Below are 24,219 nucleotides of genomic sequence, written 5' to 3' on the forward strand. Positions count from 1 at the left end.
TGCCTTGCCTCTGTCCGGGATCGTGCTGCTGGAGTCTCGGCCAACTCCTATAATCGCGGCACTTGGTGGTGGGCACCGTTTGGGGGACTGCAGCGCTGTCAAGCGGAGCCCCTTGGTCTGACCAACTTAGAATGATGGTGGTCTGGAGACCTCAAGTCTTTGTTGCAGATGGCCCGATTGGCTTCTCGCTAGTGGTCGTTGCATGCGATAGGCAGAGTGAGTAAATCGGCGGCGTTCCTCGTGCAAAGGTCGCGCGCTCGGAAGATGGTTCACTTGTGATGGATGCCTTAGATCTGGCAAATGATTATTATTCTCTCAGAAGAATGTTCTTTAATGACAGGCTCAATATCGCAATGTCTAAATCGCTGGACGCGTTTCAAAACCTTCCTCGGTTTTTTCTTCAGCAGCGGAACGTTCCGCTGCTGAAGAAAAAACCGAGGAAGGTTTTGAAACGCGTCCAGCGATTTAGACATTGCGATATTGAGCCTGTCATTAAAGAACATTCTTCTGAGAGAATAATAATCATTTGCCAGATCTAAGGCATCCATCACAAGTGAACCATCTTCCGAGCGCGCGACCTTTGCACGAGGAACGCCGCCGATTTACTCACTCTGCCTATCGCATGCAACGACCACTAGCGAGAAGCCAATCGGGCCATCTGCAACAAAGACTTGAGGTCTCCAGACCACCATCATTCTAAGTTGGTCAGACCAAGGGGCTCCGCTTGACAGCGCTGCAGTCCCCCAAACGGTGCCCACCACCAAGTGCCGCGATTATAGGAGTTGGCCGAGACTCCAGCAGCACGATCCCGGACAGAGGCAAGGCACCGGCCACAAGACGTCATACAGCCGGCCCCCACAATTATACTGAAGGGAGATCCGTGATATTTCGGAGTGGTGAGCATTATATGAAAAATATTGCAAACTGGCTTCTATGATGTATGACATACGCAGAAATGCTTAAAGAGTGATTTTGAGTGACTGTTCACTGCTCACAAAGTGCCACATTGTATCACTGTGTTGGTGAGATCTAGTTGCCAAGGTTTGAATGGATACAGCACTACCGCATCAATTGATTATTTGTAGCGGATACATTTTATCTTATTGAAGATCTTTGGAAACAAGAGTTGTGGAATGAACTTTTATACTGTGCTGTTCCTCAAGATCAGAAGATCTACATATTGATATACAGGCTCAAATTGCATTTTATAGTTGTTATTAATTTTATAGTTAATTTTAGTTTTTATATTGGGATTATCATATTTTATTTTGTATTATTGAATTAATTGGGGAGGTACAAGGGCCCTGTACATCCCTATTTAGTTCTTTTTGTATTTTATATTAATAAATACCAATCAACTTAAACCAGATATCTTTGACCCTTGAGCCCCATTTATTTTTTCCAGATTTGTAAATGACTTCTATTAAAAAAATCTTAATCCTTCCAGTACTTATCAGGAAATGCTTTTCTATTTGGATTTCTATTCTATCACAACCACATGCTGACCTCTGCTGCCCATTTTAGGAACTGTCCAGAGCAGGAAAAAATCCCCATAGCAAACATATGCTGCTCTGGACAGTTCCTAAAATGGACAGCAGAGGTCAGCAGAGAGCACTGTGGTGACAGAAGAGAAATCCAAATAGAAAAGCATTTCCTCTCTAGTATACAGCCGCTAATACGTACTGGAAGGATTAAGATTTTTTAATAGAAGTCGTTTACAAATCTGTTTAACTTTCTGGCACCAGTTGGTAAAAAAAAAAAGTTTTCCACCGGAGTACCCCTTTAACAGGCCCTGCTATGGCATGAACATCTAGATGGCAATGGTAACAGACCTGGGGTTCATTACCTCACAGACTGCAATTCCATCCATGCTATCTGCTCTGCTGTAGTGTTCAGGTTACAGCTGTGAGATCTGCAGGGTCTCACTCACCCCGTACCGGATATATAAACTAACTCAGATGACCTCCGCAGCCTCTTGTATTCCATCGCTTGGCTTGGCGCTAAACAATATGGCCGCCGTTTCGTGCCTGTGTATGGATTTGCATTGTTTTTCGCCTGATGGATGTGCATGCATTTCCCGACCATGTCCCGTCACGTAATTCAGTATAACCCCCATCATCACTCATGCTCAGCTTTTTCCTAATGTGGCCTCATATAAAATGTGATGTGACAACCATGACTCCAATGGGCAGGTGCGTACATAGAGGAGAGGAGAGGGGGGCTTCCATAACCGCCACAAGACGTGGCCGTCTTCATGGACTAATGACCCTTAAACTCGTTCTCCACAGTTTGAGGGCATTGGGCAGGATCACATTACACCAGTGTTTCCCAATCACGGTGCCCCCAGCTGTTGCAAAACTACAACTCCCAGCATGCCCGGACAGCCGAAGGCTGTCCGGGCATGCTGGGAGTTGTAGTTTTGCAACAGCTGGAGGCACCCTGGTTGGGAAACGCTGCACTACACCCTCACCTTCCCAGTGGTCCTCATTCAGCCCGGGGTTGCCTTCCTCTATGGTACCTGCGCCCTTGCCGGTGGCCCATTTCACTCCATGTTACTAACGTGTGGTCGAATGTAATATCTAAAATAAGAAATGGTTCTACAATTATCCCCTGTCCACATTGTCTATAACATCTTGTACAGGGTTACACAAACTCGGCTGCTCTCCAGAAACAGCGCCCCACACCCGTCCATAGGTTGCGTCTGGTATTGCAGCTCCGCTTTATCGAAGTGAATGGAAATGAGCAGCAATACCAAACACAGCCTGTAGATAGGTGTGGCGCTGTTTCTGCAAGAAAGCAGCCAAGTTTTTGTAATCCTTGTACAGGAGTAGAAAAACATGACTGGAGTGGGTTGTATCTGGTATCGCAGCTCTGCTCCAAAAAAAACCAAACAAAAAACGCAGCATATCTCTATTGAAGTGAATGGGGATGAGCTGCAATACCAAACACAACCTGTGGACAGGTGTGGTGCTGTTTCTGTAAGAAAACAGCCAAGTTGGAGTTAAAAAAAAGCATGACTGACTGCATCCTAAAACGGCGCCACGTCTGGGTTGTATCTTTGAAAATGAACGGAGCTGAGCTGCAATACCCAACACAACCTGCAGAGTGGCGTGGCGCTGTTTGTGGCAGAAAGCAGCCATGTTTTTGCAATCCTTATACAGGAGTAGAAAAGCATGACTGATTTCTTTCAGAAACGGCACCACCCCTGGGTTGTACCTGGTACCGCAGTTCTTTTCCACTCCATTGTAGCCCCTTTCCATTGATATAAATGGAGCTGAGGTGCAGTACCCAACACAACCTGTAGAGTGGTGTGGCGCTGTGTTTGGAAGAAATCCGCCATGTTTTTTCTAAGTCTGCACAAAAATTCTTCAAGAATATGTAACTTTTAAAGTTATATATTTTTGGCAGGTATAGTGGGCCAACATTTTTTTTTATTGGACTTCACCAATATTTTTATGTCCCCATTCCTCCCCCCCAAAATTTTATATATATATATGTGTAATTGAGCCATAGTGTCCTCATATTCTACTGAACATCTCCGGTGTTTCAGAAGTTTCTCATTCTCTCTGTGGTTTTCTATCTTCTCCTGTTTTGCTTAACTTAAAGGGGTACTCTTTTATAGATTTTTTTTTTTTATCAACTGGTGCCAGAAAGTTAAACAGATTTTTTTCCTTCCAGTACTTATCAGCTGCTGTATACTACAGAGAAAGTTCATTTCTTTTTGAATTTCTTTTATGTCTGTCCATGGTGCTCTCTACTGACACCTCTGTCCATGTCAGGAACTGTCCAGAGCAGGAGCAAATCCCCATAGCAAACCTCTCCCGCTCCGGACAGTTCCCGACATGGGCAGAAGTGTCAGCAGAGAGCACCGTGGTGAGACAGAAAGGAAATTCAAAAAGAAAAGAACTTTCTCTGTATTATACAGCAGCTGATAAGTACTGGAAGGATTAAGATTTTTTTTATTGAAGTAATTTACAAACCTGTTTAACTTTCTGGCACCAGTTGATTTGAAAAATTAAAAAAAATATTTTCCACCGGAGTACCCCTTTAATGCATGCGGAGTGTTTTTGTTATTGAAGGAGTTCCTCCATAAATCACAATTCTAAGCAATGGCAGAGATGAAGGTGTTGGTAAGGCAGGGTCTAAGCCAGGGTTTCTTTACCAGTGTGCCTCCAGCTGTTGCAAAACTATAACTCCCAGCTTGCTGGGAGTTGTAGTTTTGCAACAGCTGGAGGCACGCTGGTTGGGAAACACTGGTCTATACACATACAAACTCCTCTGACCCTACTCCCAGTACTGTCTGTGACATGATGTTTTCCTCACCAGGTCATTCGGAAGGGTTGGCTCACCATCAACAACATTGGGATCATGAAGGGAGGCGCCAAGGAGTATTGGTTCGTTCTAACTGCAGAGAACCTGTCCTGGTACAAGGATGATGAGGTATGTACTTGCTGATGTCATAGGGGTTGCCTGAGGTTGGGAGACTGGGGTTCGGAGTCGGGTACTCCGGAGGAAAAACATTTTTATTCAAATCAACTGGTGGCAGAAAGTTATACAGATTTGTAAATTACTTCTATTTAAAAATCTTAATCCTTCCACTACTTAGCTGCTGTATGCTCCACAGGAAGTTGTGTAGCTCTTTTCAGTCTAACCACAGTGCTCTCTGCTGATATCTCTTTCCATGTCAGGAACTGTCCAGAGCAAGAGCAAATCCCCATAGAAAACCTCTCCTGCGCTGGACAGTTCCTGACACGGACAGAGGTGGCAGTAGAGAGCACTATAGTCAGACTGGAAAGATCTACACAACTTCCTCTGGAGCATACAGCAGCTGATAAGTACTGGAAGGATTAGGATGTTTAAATAGAAGTAATTTACAAATCTTTATAACTTTCTGGCACCAGTTGATTTGAAAACATTTTTATTCTGCTGAAGTACCCCTTTAAGTATCATTGGCAGCCATTGGGCAAGTCCTGAATTGAATTAGAAGAAGGACTAAGTGGACTCTTGGGCATGGAGGAATATTGGTTACTACATGTGGAGAAGTATTTGCTCAATACAGGATATAACTCAGGATCAGTACAGGATAAGTAATGTAATGTATGTACACAGTGACCTCACCAGCAGAATAGTGAGTACAGCTCTGGAGTATAATACAGGATATAACTCGGGATCAGTACAGGATAAGTAATGTAATGTATGTACACAGTGACCTCACCAGCAGAATAGTGAGTACAGCTCTGGGGTATAATACAGGATATAACTCAGGATCAGTACAGAATAAGTAATGTAATGTATGTACACAGTGACCTCACCAGCAGAATAGTGAGTACAGCTCTGGAGTATAATACAGGATATAACTCAGGATCAGTACAGGATAAGTAATGTAATGTATGAACACAGTGACCTCACCAGCAGAATAGTGAGTACAGCTCTGGAGTATAATACAGGATATAACTCAGGATCAGTACAGGATAAGTAATGTAATGTATGAACACAGTGACCTCACCAGCAGAATAGTGAGTACAGCTCTGGAGTATAATACAGGATATAACTCAGGATCAGTACAGGATAAGTAATGTAATGTATGTACACAGTGACCTCACCAGCAGAATAGTGAGTACAGCTCTGGAGTATAATACAGGATATAACTCAGGATCAGTACAGGATAAGTAATGTAATGTATGTACACAGTGATCTCACCAGCAGAATAGTGAGTGCAGCTCTGGAGTATAATACAGGATATAACTCAGGATCAGTACAGGATAAGTAATGTAATGTATGTACAGTGATCTCACCAGCAGAATAGTGAGTACAGCTCTAGAGTATAATACAGGATATAACTCAGGATCAGTACAGGATAAGTAATGTATGTATGTACACAGTGACCCCACCAGCAGAATAGTGAGTACAGCTCTGGAGTATAATACAAGATATAACTCAGGATCAGTACAGGATAAGTAATGTAATGTATGTACACAGTGACCTCACCAGCAGAATAGTGAGTACAGCTCTGGAATATAATACAGGATATAACTCAGGATCAGTACAGGATAAGTAATGTATATACACAGTGACCTCACCAGCAGAATAGTGAGTACAGCTCTGGGGTATAAAACAGGATATAACTCAGGATCAGTACAGGATAAGTAATGTAATGTATGTACACAGTGACCTCACCAGCAGAATAGTGAGTACAAAAAGATGTTTCACTAACAATATTCCACAATCCCTTTATGAACTATACAACCTACATTTATTGTTATTGTGCTGTAATGTTCTCATCTAACCACTTCCAGCTCAGTCACGGGGTCTACAAAACGCTGACACAGTTCTTCTGTATCCCTGCCTGCCCAAAAATCATATAAATTACTTACAGATGTATCAGCCTTTCCCCTTTGTGGAATTTCCTCCCTTGGTTCTCTCTGGGACCTAAGACCTAAGTAGAATATAAAGGGGCACTCCAGGCCGAGCTGATAATGACCGTATTATGCTTAGGTCAGCGTTTCCTAACCAGTGTGCTTCCAGCTGTTGCAAAACTACAACTCCCAGCATGCCCGGACAGCCAAAGGCTGTCCGGGCATGCTGGGAGTTGTAGCTTTGCAACAGCTGGAGGCACCCTGGTTGGGAAACACTGGCCTAGGATAAGGCCTGAGGTTATGGAGCCAGACTTAGGTAAAAGTGCAGTATTAGTCTATGTTCACACAGAGTTAAATTTGGCCACGTATTTTATTTTACGTGCACATTTTTGGCCGTATTTGGTGAAATATGTGTCTGCAGTTTGTTTTTGCTGCCACATTTTTGTGGATTGTGTCTTAAACTGCACACTTTGAATAAGAAAACGCTTCAAAACTGCACTTAGTGTGAACTGACACCAACCCACTTATAAGTCTAATGTGTTTACCTGGGTGATCTCCAGCACCAGCAAACTGATTAGATGACCAGGTGCAGTGATCAAACTCCACACCCAATCTCTCTGCACAGCCAGAGGATTCACCTGGGATATCTCTAGCACCAGCAGAATGATTAGATAACCATGTGCAGTGATCAAACACCACACCCAATCACTCTACACAGCCAGAGGATTCACCTGGCGAATCTCCAGCATCAGAAGACTGATTAGATAACCATGTGCAGTGATCAAACACCACACCCAATCACTCTGCGCAGCCAGAGGATTCACCTGACTGATCTCCAGCATCAGCAGACTGATTAGATAACCATGTGCAGTGATCAAACACCACACCCAATCACTCTGCGCAGCCAGAGGATTCACCTGACTGATCTCCAGCATCAGCAGACTGATTAGATAACCATGTGCAGTGATCAAACACCACACCCAATCACTCTGCGCAGCCAGAGGATTCACCTGACTGATCTCCAGCACCAGCAGACTGATTCGATAACCATGGGCAGTGATCAAACACCACACCCAATCACTCTGCGCAGCCAGAGGATTCACCTGGCTGATCTCAGCACCAGCAGCTTGATTAGATGACCGGGTGCAGTGATCAAACGCCACACTAAATCTCTCTGCACAGCCAGAGGATTCATCTGGGATATCTCTAGCACCGGAAGACTGATTAGCTAATCATGTGTAGTGATCAAACACCACACCCAATCACTCTGCACAGCCAGAGGATACACCTGGCTGATCTTTAGCACCAGCAGCCTGATTAGATGAGTAGGTGCAGTGATCAAATGCCATACTCAATCTCTCTGCACAGCTAGAAGGTTTCACGTGGGATATTTCTAGCACCAACAGATTGATTAGATAGCCATGTGCAGTGATCAAACACCACACTTAATCACTCTGCACAGCCAGAGGATTCACCTGGCTGATCTCCAGCACCATCAGCCTGATTAGATGACCGGGTGCAGTGATCAAACACCACACCCAATCTCTCTGTCCAATAATAATTTACAGAGTGCTTGTATATTTGATTCCCGCTGGGAATCGGTGATGTTACCAGTCTGGTATACTTTATGTCTCCATATTGGTTGCGCCCACTGCACGTAGCGCAGGCCACAATACAGCAATGCTAAATTAACATTTGTCATCAAAGCAATATGTCTCAGCCTAGTCGCCACTTAAAGGGGTGGCTCCACATGTGCTGGAGGATTGCCATAAACGTAACTGGAAACATGCGCCGGGCTCGTCTGTCCAGTGAGTTTTCCATGTGTCTCCTGCTCTTGGTTCAGATTTCATTCTTTGTGCTGTAACCCTTTGCTGGTTTCTAAGGATTGAGGGCATTATCCAGGAATAGAAACCGAGCCAAATTCTTCCAAAGAAAAAAACACCACCCCTGTCCACAGGTTGTGTGTGGTATTACAATTTGAATTCATTCATTTAAATGGAAATTTAATTGATTTGAAAATGTTGATTTAAAAAACCAGTTGATTTGAAAAAAAAAATGTTTTCATCCTCCGGAGTACCCTTTTAAAAGGCCACTAATGCGTACAATGCACAATTCCTAACACAGTATCTTGCCGCCAACCTCGCTTTATCCAAAAGTTATGACTACACATAGCGGTGGCTGCAAATGCATTCTTTTTTGCATTGTGGACAATGGCTGAAGTACATTTATAATTATACCTCAGTCATTGTCCACAATGCAAAAAAAAAAAAACAGTGGTATACATTGGAGGTTCATGTCTGAGAATACCCCAACGTCAACCTCTAAGGCAGTGTTTCCCAACCAGGGTGCCTTCAGCTGTTGCAAAACTACAACTCCCAGCGTGTCTGGACAGCCATTGGCAACAGCTGGAAGCACCCTGGTTAGGAAACACTGCTCTAAGGAATGGAAAAAATTGGCTGTGAACATAGCTTTATACTGTCTGTAGGTTATCAAGAAAAATGTGACTACAGAATCAGATCACACAGGGTTCGTAGTCTGAGACATGGGGGCACATAGGACTGCAAGACAAGATGGAAGCTGTATAGACAAGATGGTGCGAGATTATAGACTATTTCACACATATATATATATATATATATATATATATATATATATATATATACATTTTTATATATACATATACACACACACACATATATGTATACACACACACACACACATATATATATATAGATACACACACATATATATATATAGATACACACACACACACACACATATATACACACATACATATATATATATATATATCTATGTACAGAAACCATTTTATAGAGGCCACTTGATTTACAAAGCATCACATAAAAAGAAATAGTGATAATGTATTTATGTATTTATGTATGTATTATGAGCATGTATTGGGGTGACCTTAATGTCATTCATTTTCCCTGACTACAGGAGAAGGAGAAGAAGTACATGTTGCCCCTGGATAACCTGAAACTGAGGGATATCGAGAAAGGATTTATGTCCAGCAAACATATCTTCGCCTTGTTCAACACAGAGCAAAGGTAAGGACATCAGCGATGAGGGTTCTGCTGAAACTCCCAAAAAGACATTAGAAAGTGCCTAGGTCAGAGTCATCTTCTAGATCGGTGGTCTCCAAATTGTGGACCTACAGCTGTTGCAAAACTGCAACTCCAGGCATGCTGGGAGTTGTAGTTTTGCAAGAGTGAGAGTTCCACTGTAGAGGATCCTGCATTTAAATACTTCCGAGTGAAGGTGGTATTAGGTTGTCGCACCCGCCCACTCCTGCCTGCAGCCTGCGCTGACTCCTCCCCCTACCGTATATGTACGTCATTTTGACGGTGCGGTGGCACAATAATGGACAGCTAAGGTTCAGCCTAAGGGGTAAAGGGATTTCCATTAATAATGTACTCAAGGACCACCAGGTACAGAGCCGCCTTAGTGCCCACCAGTACCCTGTGCAGACATAAAATCCTCTGCTGTACTGTATAATACTTGAGGTTGTCACCATATACCAGTGTTTCCCAACCAGGGTGCCTCCAGCTGTTGCAAAACTACAACTCCCGGCATGTCTGGACAGCCATTGGCAACAGCTGGAGGCACCCTGGTTAGGAAACACTGCTCTAAGGAATGGAAAAAATTGGCTGTGAACATAGCTTTATACTGTCTGTAGGTTATCAAGAAAAATGTGACTACAGAATCAGATCACACAGGGTTTGTAGTCTGAGACATGGGGACACATAGGACTGCAAGACAAGATGGAAGCTGTATAGACAAGATGGTGCGAGATTATAGACTATTTAATATATAACAGAAATAGGTAGCCAGTGGTACGATGAAAAGTTCTGTTTAATCAGATCCCATAAAACCGCATGCAAGCGGGACTCAGCCAGGTAACAAACAACCAATGGTCAGCGTGGACGCGTTTCGGGTATGCACCCTTTGTCTCAGCACATATATATATATATATATATATATATATATATATATATATATATATATATATATATATATATATATATATATATATATATATATATATATATATAGAAAAAAGTGAAGAAGAAGGAGCACCATGCATGGCTATAGCCAAGGATTCTAAGATCCACGTGGGTGCTCAGCCCCAGGGCCAAACCCAGGCCCCAAGTAAATGTAGCAAAAAATGGAAGAGAGCGGCACTCCAACTTAGTTGGAGTGCCGCTCTCTTCCATTTTTTGCTATATATATATATATATATATATATATATATATATATATATATATACACACACACATATATATGTTGTGGGAGCGGTTGGGATTAGACACACGTGTTGCGACAGCGGGTGAGATTGGACACATGTTGCAGGTGGGATTGGACACATGTTGTGGGAGTGGGTGGGATTGGGCACATGTGTTGCGGTAGCGGGTGGGATTGGACACGTTGTGGGAGCAGGTGGGATTGGATATGTGTTGTGGGAGCGTGTGGGATTGGATATGTGTTGTGGGAGCGGGTGCGATTGGACACGTGTTGTGGGAGCGGGTGGGATCGGACACGTGTTGTGGGAGCGGGTGGGATCGGACACGTGTTGTGGGAGCGGGTGGGATCGGACACATGTTGTAGGAGCGGTTGGGATTGGACACATGTTGCGACAACGGGTAGGATTGGATATGTGTTGTGGGAGCGTGTGGGATTGGATATGTGTTATGGGAGCGGGTGGGATTGGACACATGATGTGGGAGCGTTTGGGATTGGACACGTGTTGTGGGAGCGGGTGGGAGCGGACACACATGTTGCAGCAGTGGGTGGGATTGGACACACGTGTTGTGGGAGTGGGTGGGATTGGACACATGTTGCGGCAGTGGGTCGTATTGGACACACGTGTTGCGGCCAGCGGGTGGGATAGGACACACGTGTTGCAGCCAGCGGGTGGGATTGGACTCATGTGTTACGGGCATTGGGTTGGATTGGAGACACGTGTTTCGGGCAGCGGGTGGGATTGGACACACGTGTTGTGGCAGCGGGTGGGATTGGACACGTTGCGGGAGCTGAAGTGAAACACAACACACACATTCCAGGAACGGGCGGTAATGGTCAGAAATTCATAGGGAGCGGTATTAAGAAAACAGTCCCCTGCAGGGCTCTAGCTCACAGTTTGGAGACCACTGTTCTAGATGTAGAATTTTTCAGCAATACATTGGTGTTTACTGAATAGTGTACGACCCATTGCTATTCTAGACCCCTTTTTCCTCCTCTTGTCATTTCAGCCCTTTCTTACGGCCATATAATGAAAGACAATATAGTCAAAATGCCCAAATAATGCACAGCATATAAAGAACACTGCCATATAAAATATACACAAAAAACTGTCATACAGTCCCCCCATAATACAACAAATTCTATTCCAAAATAATATTACCATACAACGCTGTATAATACTGGGTGGGTTTTAGTTTGTTTTAGAGTTTCTCTTTTTGGGGTCCTTCTATGCCCAGTAGGCCACCCCCCTAAAAACAACTTTACATGTTTGGATTTATAACCCTTCTCCATAGTGGTGCAAACTGTAGAAGGCTGCACATGTCTGCAGGAAATTCAAAGAGGGAGGAATACGCCCAAGGGTAGGTTTATAAGACCTTTTTTTTTTCTCCCTCCAAGCATTGGAAGGTATAGTCCCACCAAAGTAGTCCTATCTTAACTTACGCTTTTGAACCTCCCCCTCATGTACCAAAACCCCAAATCCAGTCTGCTCTACCTTAACAACCAATGCCAAAGGTTATCTTCCCCTTTTAACTTGGCAATATAGGAAAACCAAATACTTTGTTATTTATACTTTGCGCTTTATCCCAAATGTCTATGTGTGGCCCTTGAAGGAACGTTTACAAGGATTATCGTCAACTAGAGTTGGCCTGTGAGACCCAGGAGGAGGTGGACAGCTGGAAGGCCTCGTTCCTACGAGCCGGTGTTTACCCAGAGAGAGTTGGGGTACGTTCTACATGATCACAGAACCGCTGTGATGTCCTACAGAAATGCTTCCGATATGTAATCCATTGATCTTTTCATAAAGTTGTGTGTGTGGAATGTGGAAATCCAAGTCCTATACGTCTGGCCAAAAGGGCTTGGCAGCTTCCAAGTGCCCATCTAAGATCTGTCATAGCTCTTACTTGGTTGGACCACATTATGTGGTTATCCTTCTCCATTGATGTCCTTTGACAATGTGGTGGCGGGGTATGTGGTGCAGGGCAGATGTTGTTACCCTAGGGGCAGATAGCATTGACCCCTTGTATTCGTGACGCCAGGGCGTTGTTTAGCCTATAACCACCCGAAGGTATACCGCTGGATCCTGGGCTAGGCACAGGGGCAATAAGACTCCAACGCCAAATTACGGACAACGGTAGCTTTACTGAGGGTAGACAGATGGTAAAGTCTATACAGTTCAGTCAGGGCCCAAGGAGGTGACCAGTGACACAGAGACCTTAAGGGCTTGCTGGGACTTGTAGTAGGACTGCACAATTGATTGCAGACCACGCTGACTTGACAGATGACAGGGACTGACTTGACTCATAAAGCTGTGACTTTATCTTACTTGACTTGATGGCGGCTGCAGGACTGGACTTTGAGGTCTCCAACACTCTGGACACACACACTAGACAAGACTGCACTGGACCTCAGCAGAAAGAGAGAAGCTCCACCCAGGGCTTATATGGGGAGACTAGCAGGGAGCCCATAGGTCACTCTTGGGATCACCTGGTCACTGGTACCTACTGGGTATCAATCACATGACATATCACATGGTATGACTCTTAAAGCAACATTACATTTTATAACACTTTACATGGTAAAACATATTTACAATGGGGAAACAATTGCAGGGGGCCCAGGGGACACTGAAGGAGGCTGCCTGACAGGACAGCACGAGCGGGGTAACACCTCCCGTACTGGGCCACCACAACAGGCCCCATTTTCTATAATTCTTTGCCTAGCGCCAAGTGGGTTTCCAGCTTCGCTCTCGGTCCCTTCGCTCTCTTCTGTATTGGTGATTTTATGGGTTTATTTGTCCTTCCAGTACCCCCAAAATTTCATAATTTCCTGTATTATAAGTCTGAGGCCCCTCTTTAACCACTAACTCTAGTGTTTTTCTATTTTGTCCCCTTTGTGTGTGTTTTATTTTATTCTTTTGTGGCTCAATCTGACTTCAAAGGACAAGGATAAAGTAAGTTGTGCTATCAGCTCCGGGGAGTCATGATGCTTTCTCTCCTGCTTCTTTAACAACCTCACTTTCCTTTCTTTTCCTCCCATGAAAGGCCCCCGCTGCTCGAGACGGAGTTTACAGGGGGGGGCTAGAGTTCTTCCCTGGCCGTCCTCATCATTTTTATCCTCAGTTCCAAGTCTGGTCAGAACATTTATTTTGGGGTCTTTCCCTCTTTTGTTCTCCTGGTTCTGACATTCTCCTGAATTCTCTTCATTAACATTCTTTTTATTTTGCATGCCTGACATGAGACATTGAACCGGCCCAGCCTGGGTAGCCCTCGAAGGTCATTGTTCTGTGTTACCCACCAAAGTACTGCCCCATATTACATCTTTCAAAAATGGAAATGTATTTGACATTGTCCAGAGCATTAAACTAGAAGATTATTCTTCAATAACTCATTTTGGTGGAAGACCCAACAATTACCTTTAGTTCCCTGGCTCTTTCGGTTTAGTGTCAGCAACAAACTATGCCATGGACGCCATGGGTGAGTCTACTGACCTCATCCTAAATGACCTTTCTACTCTTTTTCTTCTATTGTCCTGCAGTCTAGTGAGTCCGAGGAGAATGGTTCTGACAACTTCATGCACTCTATGGATCCTCAACTAGAGCGGCAGGTGGAGACCATCCGTAACCTGGTGGATTCCTACATGGGCATCGTCAACAAGACCATCCGGGATCTCATGCCCAAAACTATAATGCATCTCATGATCAATAATGTAAGTGTCTCTCCTGACTCCTTAGAGTACATACTTGTCAACCAGCTGTGCTGGGATGATCCTGTTGATCATGCAGCAAAAAAAGGTGGGATGTATTTAAATCCTGCCCACAAGGGGCATTTCAGGGTAACTCAGGCATTTCATTGGCAGTGGAATTTCTCCGGGCAGACATTCTGTTGTGTGAATGCGCCCTCACTAAGGCACTGTTGAAGTTACATGGTGACCTTTTTGTTCTCATTGGCAAATTAGTTGTTTGTAGTTTATAATAATTTAATTTATATAGATTCTTGTTGTGATGGAAATCAGCTTTATTTGTACTCACCAAGAAGTTAGCAGTAATGCAATAGCGGGCTTGTGCTTATGCAGAGCAGCCAGTCTGAAAAAGCAGAGCTGCAGTTTGCAGGTGGAAGACAACAACAGCTTAAAGGGGTACTCCGCTTTAAACATCTTATCTCCTATCCAAAGGATAGGGAATAAGATGTTAGATCGCGGGGGTCCAGTCTCTAAGGACCCCTGCGATCTCTGCTGCAGTACCCCTGTCATTCGGTGCACGGAGCGCACTCCGCTCCGTGCCCAATGACTTGCGATGCTGGCCGCCACTCCCCCTCCATTCACGTCTATATGAGGAGGCGTGACGGCTATGTACTAGCAAGCTTCCGTGTTTCGGGCACCGCCGCTGCCTGCCCAGAGATCGCCGGGGTCCCCAGCCTTAGGATCTCTGTGATCTAACATCTTATCCCCTATCCAGGTGGTTGGACGCTAATCCTATGGATGCGGATACGTTTTTTTTGCCCGTATAACCTCTTTAAGCTGCGACATCCTGTACAGTGCAGATCACTTCCCAGCAGTGCCTTCCTTATCATTACAGACCAGCACAGGAATGACCTCTGCACAGGTCACAGAGTATGTCTAGAAAATCTTCCCATTCTAGTGAATAGGCTTTATGCTTTACTTATAGGGCTTGCCATAAAGTATATCGGCGACTCATTTGAATGAATATGAAGGCTAATAATATAATGCGCACATGTATGCTGTTTTTTTATCCTACTCTTAGACAAAAGATTTCATCCACTCGGAGCTCCTCGCCAACCTGTACTCGTGCAGCGATCAGAATACGCTAATGGAAGAGTCGCCAGAGCAGGCACAACACAGGGATGAGATGTTGCGCATGTATCACGCTCTGAAAGAAGCCTTACATATCATTGGTGACATCAACACGACAACTACGAGCACCCCTATGCCTCCACCCGTAGATGACTCTTGGCTACAGGTGCAGAACGTACAAACAGGGCGCAGGTAAGTAAAAATTAAGGCATTCCTGTAATTAAAGGGGTACTCCACTGGAAAAAAGAAAATTTCAATCAACTGGTGCCAGAAAGTTAATAAGATTTGTAAAATACTTCTATTAAAAAATCTTAATCCTTTCATGACTTATCAGCTGCAGTATGGTCCAAACGGAGGAATTTCCTTTCTGTCTGACCACAGTGCTCTCTGCTGACACCTCTGTCTGTGTCAGGAACTGTCCAGAGTTGGAGCAAATCTCCATAGCAAACCTATCCTGCTCTGGACAGTTCCTGACATGGACAGAGGTGTCAGCAGAGAGCACTGTGGCCAGACAGAAAGGAAATTCAAAAAGAAAATAACTTCCTGTGGAGCATACAGCAGCTGATAAGTACTGAAAGGATTAAGATTTTTTTAATAGAACTAATTTACAAATCTGTTTAACTTTCTGGCACCAGTTGATAAAAAATAGTTTTCCAGTGGAGTACCCCTTTAAGGGATCCTCTGTACTAAGGAGGTGAATGTTGTTCAAGTTGTATTGTTAACTACTTGTTGTAATTCAGGTCTCCTACATCAAGCCCTACTCCACAAAGGAGAGCACCCGCTGTACCTCCTGCCAGACCTGGCTCACGAGGACCAGCACCAGGTCCACCTCCACCTGGCACCACACTTGGGAGCGCACCACCAGTTCCTTCCAGGCCTGGGGCATCCCCAGATCCCTTTGGTCCACCTCCCCAGATTCCCTCTAGGCCCAATCGTGCCCCTCCTGGTGTCCCTAGGTAAGTTTGTATGATCCAATTACATTATTTTTTTTTAAAGGCGCAAAGTTCCTAATATTAGGAGACTATGACGATTTATAACATCTTACTATCTGGGCTTCAGTTCAATATTCAAAGGTTCACTAATTATCCTGATTTAAGTACACCTCCTATCCTGTCATCACTATAAACAGTATATATCTTTCTGTATACACTGCTCTCTTATATTATAAATATAGACTGCTAGATTGTAATCATGGGCCGGCTGCAAGACCGTAGTGCGCCGGGGTTGCCAAGTTTAGCCAGGCCTAGGTCAGAACAAAACCAAAATATACCACTGCCGACAGCTGCCGCCCTGTCAGCTTAGTCTCCTGCTCCTTTCCCCTCTTGCAAATGCCCAGCTTAGCTCAAATCAAGTCGTGTCATATCAGATTTTACCTTAGAGGAGCATTCACACTAGGAGAAGCAGAGGCAGGGAGACAGTTCTCAGGATTAAAGGGGTACTCCACCCCTAAACATTTTATCCCCTATCCAGAGGATAGGGGATAACATGTCTGATCGCCGCGGTCCCGCCGCTGGGGACCCCCACGATCTCTGCTGCGGTACCCCAGACATCCGGTGCATGGAGCGATTTTGCTCCGTGCTGGATGACTGGCGATGCGGGGCGGAGGCTCGTGACGTCACGGTCACGCCTCGCTTGTGATGTCACGGCCATGACCCCTCAATGCAAGTCTATGGGAGGGGGCGTGACAGCCATCATGTCCCCTCCCCATAGACATGCAATGAGGGGGTGTGGACGTGACATCATGAGCCTCCGGCGCTGCACCCAATACTCTAAACGAACCCCGGGTGGAGCAGTGGTGAGACCCCCGCGATCAGACATCTTATCCCCCTATCCTTTGGATAGGGGATAAGAGATGTCTAGGGGCGTAGTACCCCTTTAAGGCTGAATGGAATCCAGCAGCTTGCGGTGTATGGTAATAAATATAAGCTGCAGAAGAAAAACCGCAAAAAAAAATTACCAAAACCAAGTGCAGAAATGTTTTATTTCACATAATACATACAATGCACTAACAAAACAAATGCAAAGGAGTCCACAGCCTATAAGGACATCATTATATGGCTCCATCCATTGATATCCAAGGAGTTATAAACTGAGATATACTTAGTCAGAGTGATTAGTATCCTTTGAATATGTGTCAGCTGTAAGAACATGCAGATATTTTATGCTTAAAGCCTATCATTGGGACTGGGGATATGCTCTTCACTGTCAACACTATGGATGACCCAGAGGAGAACGTCAGGTATAGTTTGGAATAAATATCATTGACCTGACTAGTCCGGAACCAGACAACACATCTTGGTCCCTTGTTGCACCAGACAGCTTTACTGATAGATGTGACTATGGGCAGCGCCAGTATGTGATGTTTCTACGCACAAACTTTACATTCTGATGGGTGACCTCATAGCCCCGGCCTGGGGATCGGCAAGTATTTTGTGTAAATCATTTGGCACATTCCTAGATCTCCACATTCACCAGTCATCTTCATGGTGGACAGCATGCTGCTGCATAGTGCATCATTTAACACCGTCACTACCATGTCATCCATGCTCTTTCCTTATTGCACACAGCTTTCCCTTCTACCCATTTCATACTGCAATTCTCTATTCTACTGTATATACCCCCCCCCCCCTGCTTCCTGCCCCCTAAGACCAAGCAGTGGCTTTATGTTTAGTCTTCTGTACTAACCTAAGTTAAGCCATAGTATTGCAACGACCTATAGAGCTTTCTTGGCTTGGACTGCGTATGTACTGCCTACAAATGCAACACCTCGAAGAGCCATTCTAGGTTGTATGTATGTATATACAGGACTCTCCTGGGGGGGGCATGTCATGTTATTCCCTTATTGTTTCACTTCAGTTGGGCTTAGAGCAGTGTTCTCCAACGGGTGAATCTCCAGATGTTGCAAAACTACAACGCCCATGAATCCCGTACAGCCGTGGGCTGACTGAGCATGCTGGGAGTTTTAGCTTTGCAATATCTAGAGGACCACAAGATAAAGACCACTGGCCTGTAGAGTTCACATGGACCTTCCCCAACTCCCTAATTTTAGCAAACAATTATCTAGACCACTGTTTCTCAACCAGGGAGCCTCCAGCTGTTGCAAAACTACAACTCCTAGCATGCCCGGACAGCCTTTGGCTGTCCGGGCATGCTGGGAGTTGTAGTTTTGAAACAACTGGGGGCACCCTGGTTGGGAAACACTGATCAAAATGGCATACCTGACCAGTGTTTGTCTATGATGGTTGCTGACCATGTGACACTTAGACTTGTGACAGTAGCCTGTCCAGTCGCCTTGGTTGCCTCACGATGGTGCCTTGACTTCTACCTCACTAGCTCTGTGGGAGGTGGCCCATCATTAACCCTGAAAATGAGGGGGGTACGCCAGTGCTAAAAAAAAAATGTATCCCCTAGATACAGGGATAACTGTCTGATCGCAGGAGGTCTGACCCCTCGGACCCCCCTAGATACGGAGATAACTGTCTGATCGCGGGATGTCTGACCCCTGGGACCCCCTCTAGATACGGGGATAAATGCCTGATCGTGGGAGGTCTGACCCCTGGGACCCCCTCTAGATGCGGGGATAACTGTCTGATCGCAGGAGATCTGACCCCTGGGACCCCCTCTAGATATGGGGATAAATGTCTGATCCCTGGGACCCACCCTAGATACGGGGATAACTGTCTGATGGCAGGAGGTCTGACCCCTGGGACCCCCTCTAGATACAGGGATAACTGTCTGATGGCGGGAGGTCTGACCCCTGGGACCCCCCCTAGATAGGGGGATAACTGTCTGATGGCGGGAGGTCTGACCCCTGGGACCCCCTCTAGATACGGGGATAACTGTCTGATGGCGGGAGGTCTGACCCCTGGGAACCCCTCTAGATACGGGGATAAATGCCTGATCGTGGGAGGTCTGACCCCTGGGACCCCCTCTAGATGCGGGGATAACTGTCTGATCGCAGGAGATCTGACCCCTGGGACCCCCTCTAGATATGGAGATAACTGTCTGATGGCGGGAGGTCTGACCCCTGGGACCCCCCCTAGATACGGAGATAGCTGTCTGATCGCAGGAGATCTGACCCCTGGGACCCCCCTCCCCCCAGATACGGGGATAACTGTCTGATTGCAGGAGGTCTGACCCCTGGGACCCCCCCTAGATACGGGGATAACTGTCTAGAACGGGGACTCTCCCTGTGGGTTGTGTCAGCAGATGCTCCATTCCTATGGAGATACATTTTAGAGCTGGAATACCCCTTTAGTTCTAGCATATAGGAAGCAAATGGATATCGTCCTTGTCTTTTCTTTGTTTTGGCGCTTCTCCCCCCCCTTCCCACTTTTCTTGTATATAGAATGAGGATTCATTTTCCACAGCTAGATTCATCAATGACATCATGGTGAGATCGCATGTCACAAGTCCCTTTGGGATTATGTGCCCGCGGATTGTGCCGATGAAAGCTTCATACACATGACAACTGGGTCTTATTAATAGGTAGCAAAAACAGCTTTCAGACATTCTACGTATGCCATTGCTGCCATTTTACTATAGTATATATAGGCAACTGTGGTCTCCAACCTGTGGATCTCCAGGTTTAGCAAAACTACAGCTTCATAATGGGAGTTATAGTTCTACATCTGAAGACCACTGCTGTAGATCATGTATTCCCAAAGTCTAAGGCCTCGTTCACATGGTGGAATTTCCTTAAATTCCATTGCAGCATAGTCCTATTGTTGTCAATGGGATCCTGCTGCATTGTGCACGTGACAGAATTTCCGCAGTGGAAACATCTGCCATGGAAATTCCGATTCCAGCCTCCGCAGGAAGAATCCCAAAGGATAAGTTTTAGATTGCTGTAGGTCCGACCGTTGGGGCCCCCCACGATCTCCTGTATGGAGCACTGGTTCTCCCACAGAGTGGCACGTCATGACCCCCGCCTTATAGCTCTAAGAGAGAGCCGAGGATAGCCGAACGGGTCTCCCATAGAGCTATATGGAAGGGGCGGGGGTTGAGACGCGCCACTCTGGGGAAGAGCCAGCGCTCCATACAGGAGATACGGGGGGGGGGGGGGGGGGGGTTGGGCAGTTTCAGCGGTCAGACTCCCTACTACCCCTTGCTAAGAGTAATATTATAAGAAGAGAAATGAATACGGCTGAGTTCACACCTCTGTTATGAATTGAAGAAAATTAGAATTCAAGCTGTGGATTCCTGACATGATAGACACCAGTGATACCTAACAGACCCCAGTGATGTATTGGAGACCTTCAGGATCCATCATAGAGTCTGCTGCTCTGACAGTAAGAATAGTGCTGCATGCTGCGCTATCCTTCCCACCAGATATGGCAAAATCCCTGAAAGAGCCTCCCGCACAGATGTTATCCGATCTAACCCTAGAGCTAGGCACCTCCTGTCATTTTCTGCTGTCTGCCAGGAATGGTAGTTTTGGTGGCATCTATGGATTCCCACCTCTGCTACCAAGTGTGACACAGAACTTCCACAAGATCATGGTGATCCAAAGTTGTCACCCGCTAGACAACAGTCTGGACACCACGGGGGAGATTTATCAAAATCTGTCTGGAGGATAAGTTGCCGAGTTTCCCATAGCAACCAATCAGATTGCTTCTTCTTTAATTTTGCAGAGGCTAAAAGCAGTAAAAAAAATTCCCGTCTAGGTGCAAGACACTCTCCGTATGGAATCAAGTAGAATGATGTATTTAAAATTAGAATTTTTTTATTTCAAACCAATGACGCGTTTCGGGTATGCACCCTTCCTCAGATTGTGTTAATCTGAGGAAGGGTGCATACCCGAAACGCATCATTGGTTTTAAATAAAAAAAATTCTAATTTTAAATACATCATTCTACTTGATTCCATTCGGAGAGTGTCTTGCGCCTAGAGAGAATTTTTTTTACTGCTTTTAGCCTACTACACGTGGACGGACACCAGCCCTTATCCACCTTCCCACACCTTCCCACGGAATCTACAGAACGTTTGTACCCATTGCCTTGGGTTATATGGGCATATTCTTTGCGCTCCAGGTGAGCACATACCATCCACTCCTTCTATCTGAATTATCTGGCATAATGCACTAGGCGCCTCGTGTGGTCTCCCTTTTTCTTTCCTTGATCTTCATTTTCCAGAGGCCTTGTTAAAAGTGAAAGAAGCGATCTGATTGGTTGCTGTGGGCAACTCAGCGATTTTTCCTCTGGACAGGTTTTCTCCCCCTACATGTTTCTTGGTGTAGGTTACGTAAAAGGAGAACTGCAGTGAATATTTTTTATCCACTATGCCGGGCTGCCGGAATAAAAATAATAAACTTTAACTTGCCTTCTGCTGCTCCCCCCAGTGCCGCAAGTCCTGTCCCCCAGCCCCGGTCTTTTTTGGCTTTTGGTGACATTACACTGTCCTATCTTGGGACAGTGTAATGTCACCAAAAAGCCAGTGATAGGCTGGGCGGTAATGTGAAGTGTTGAGCCCAGGCCCGGCCTTCTTCATTGTGTCTGGGTTCGAAACATGACACTGCCGCTAAGCCTACCATCGGCCAAGGTGGGACATCGCCAGCAATAAGCTGAGCCACAGTGCGACGTGTCTAGTCTAAAAGGTAATGGGTTCCACCCAATATGGCCACACGAGTGCTACCAATGCCACAATATTATGTACAATCTACTCAACAAGAAAAGCAAGGGCATAAGAAAGGGGTGCACACCACTAATAGTACAGGCAATACATTTTATTATGATATTTACACAAAAACAGTAGCCTCACCAGATAAAAACATTTAAAACTGAGGGGGCACAACCTCCTAGCCACCCTCAGCCACAGAGGGGAACTCCAGAGCCTTGGAAGCTCCCCCCAAGGGACACCTGATAATCTCAATAGTATAATATAATTATAAAACTCCTCCAATAGCCGAACCCCCACAGTAATAGACAGTAAAATAGACAAATATAAACAGCGGCTGTATCATAAAGTGCGCAATCAAAGCCAGGTAGAACAAGTAACAGCCAAGTAAACAAGCAGCTGAATAACTGTGAACAATTATACAAAGGTAAGTAGGCAAAGGAGGAGGTGGAGATACATCACATAATCATGAGAGGAGGTGTGTCCCCTACAAAGGTCCCCACGCGTTCCATCACTAACTAGTGACTTCCTCAGGGGCGCACAGTGTGAAGTGTCGGACACCAAAAGACACAAGAAGACCAGGGCTGGAGGACAGCGGCGGAATGTAATTTAATGTTCTCCTTTAAAAATGATTTAAGAAGTATTATTAAGTATTAACATGAAAAATGAATCAGACGTGAAACGTGTCAGACGTGAAACGTGTCAGACTCCAGTTAGCATGTGTAAGCTTCATCAATTCACCAAGTAAACCTATTTTTCTTGACTTTCCATCCATCCAGAATGAGAATTGACAAGTCTGACCCTACTCATGACCAGGTGCTTATAAATATACAGACTAATCCATCATTTTCCAATGGCAGATGTCTCCCATCCTACAACCACACAGAGCGTTTATGTGTCTATATTCACACTTGGCCTACGATGGTGTCTCTATAAGATATTGGCGTGTATTATATATATATATATGACTACATTGGTCTCCATTTTGTTTAGGTGCCAAGAATAGTCCAGCTGTGGCCGTATATTAATGTATGCTTGTATGTATATGTATCATGGTCAGCCATGGTTCTGTGTATGCATACGTGGCCCTTACATGCTTCTGGCCGTGGCTGTTCTCAGCCTCTGACTTCATGTTATTTTTCAGAATAACTATCAGTGACCCATGAGGAACACTCGTCACGGTATGTCACGCATTTCCAGTCATGTGACCTGTGTGCCTCCTTTTCCTAGTCATGTGATCTCCATGTGTTTTACGCACATGCTCCCAACCATCTGCTCTCTCTCTCGCCCCCTGTTGCCAGGCCGTTCCTTTTTTTTATCATGCGTCCATGCGGATACAGCTTGGATGAAAAATATTCAATTTACTTCAGAAACATATTTAAAGGGGTACTCCCGTAGAAAACTTTTATTTTATTTTTTTAAATCAACTGGTGCCAGAAAGTTAAACAGATTTGTAAATTACTTCTATAAATTTCAGTACTTTTTAGGGGCCTTGAACTACAGAGGAAATGCTTTACTTTTTAGATTTCTCTGATGTCATGACCACAGTGCTCTCTGCTGACCTCTGCTGTCCATTTTAGGAACTGTCCAGAGCAGGAGAAAATCCCCATAGCAAACATATGCTGCTCTGGACAGTTCCGAAAATGGACAGCAGAGGTCAGCAGAGAGCACTGTGGTCATGACATCAGAGAAAAGTAAAGCATTTCCTCTGTAGTATACAGCCCCTAATAAGTACTGGAAGGATTAAGATTTTTTAATAGAAGTAATTTACAAATCTGTTTAACTTTCTGGCACCAGTTGATAAGAAGAAGAAAAAAAAAAAGTTTTCCACGGGAGAACCCTTTTAATGTGCAATCGAGAAAGTCTTTGAGGTTCCCAATGTAATCTTAGGGTCAGATCAAGAACGTGTAGCTGGATCTCCATGGTCCTTTATGGTCCATCCCCTTTTAGATGCTACAACCATTTTCTATAGCACTTGACTTGCCCGTTTGAGGGACCCAGCTACCAATGGCAGTATAGATGCCTGGCAATCATAAAATGTCCAGTGAGTTCCGTGCATGAGTCCCGTTCATCAGAAAAGGGCACATGCACGGAACTCTCTGGGCATCGTATGATTGCCTCGGCATCTATACTGCCCAGCGGGAGCTGCGTCTCTCCACATGGATCTTTACAGAC

The 24,219-nt window shown here is 45.1% G+C and overlaps 1 protein-coding gene across 18 annotated transcripts in view; it reads left to right on the top strand.

Annotated features, from left to right (window-relative positions):
• DNM1 (dynamin 1) overlaps positions 1 to 24,219 on the top strand; it is a 121,820-nt gene that overhangs the window by 86,005 nt on the left and 11,596 nt on the right. For 10 of the 18 annotated variants that reach the window (XM_056538709.1, XM_056538708.1, XM_056538710.1 and 7 more), the window contains 6 exons: positions 4,327 to 4,440; positions 9,315 to 9,424; positions 12,231 to 12,342; positions 14,155 to 14,325; positions 15,380 to 15,621; positions 16,170 to 16,385. In XM_056538709.1, coding sequence (XP_056394684.1) covers positions 4,327 to 4,440; positions 9,315 to 9,424; positions 12,231 to 12,342; positions 14,155 to 14,325; positions 15,380 to 15,621; positions 16,170 to 16,385 — 965 coding nt within the window. Of the gene's footprint in view, positions 1 to 4,326; positions 4,441 to 9,314; positions 9,425 to 11,912; positions 12,057 to 12,230; positions 12,343 to 14,154; positions 14,326 to 15,379; positions 15,622 to 16,169; positions 16,386 to 23,037; positions 23,066 to 23,188; positions 23,226 to 24,219 lie in introns of those variants that run through there. The other 8 variants (XM_056538716.1, XM_056538724.1, XM_056538723.1 and 5 more) reach the window with 3 other exon arrangements.

The sequence above is a fragment of the Hyla sarda genome, chromosome 9 (assembly GCF_029499605.1).
Source record: "Hyla sarda isolate aHylSar1 chromosome 9, aHylSar1.hap1, whole genome shotgun sequence".
NCBI classification, from domain to species: domain Eukaryota; kingdom Metazoa; phylum Chordata; class Amphibia; order Anura; family Hylidae; genus Hyla; species Hyla sarda.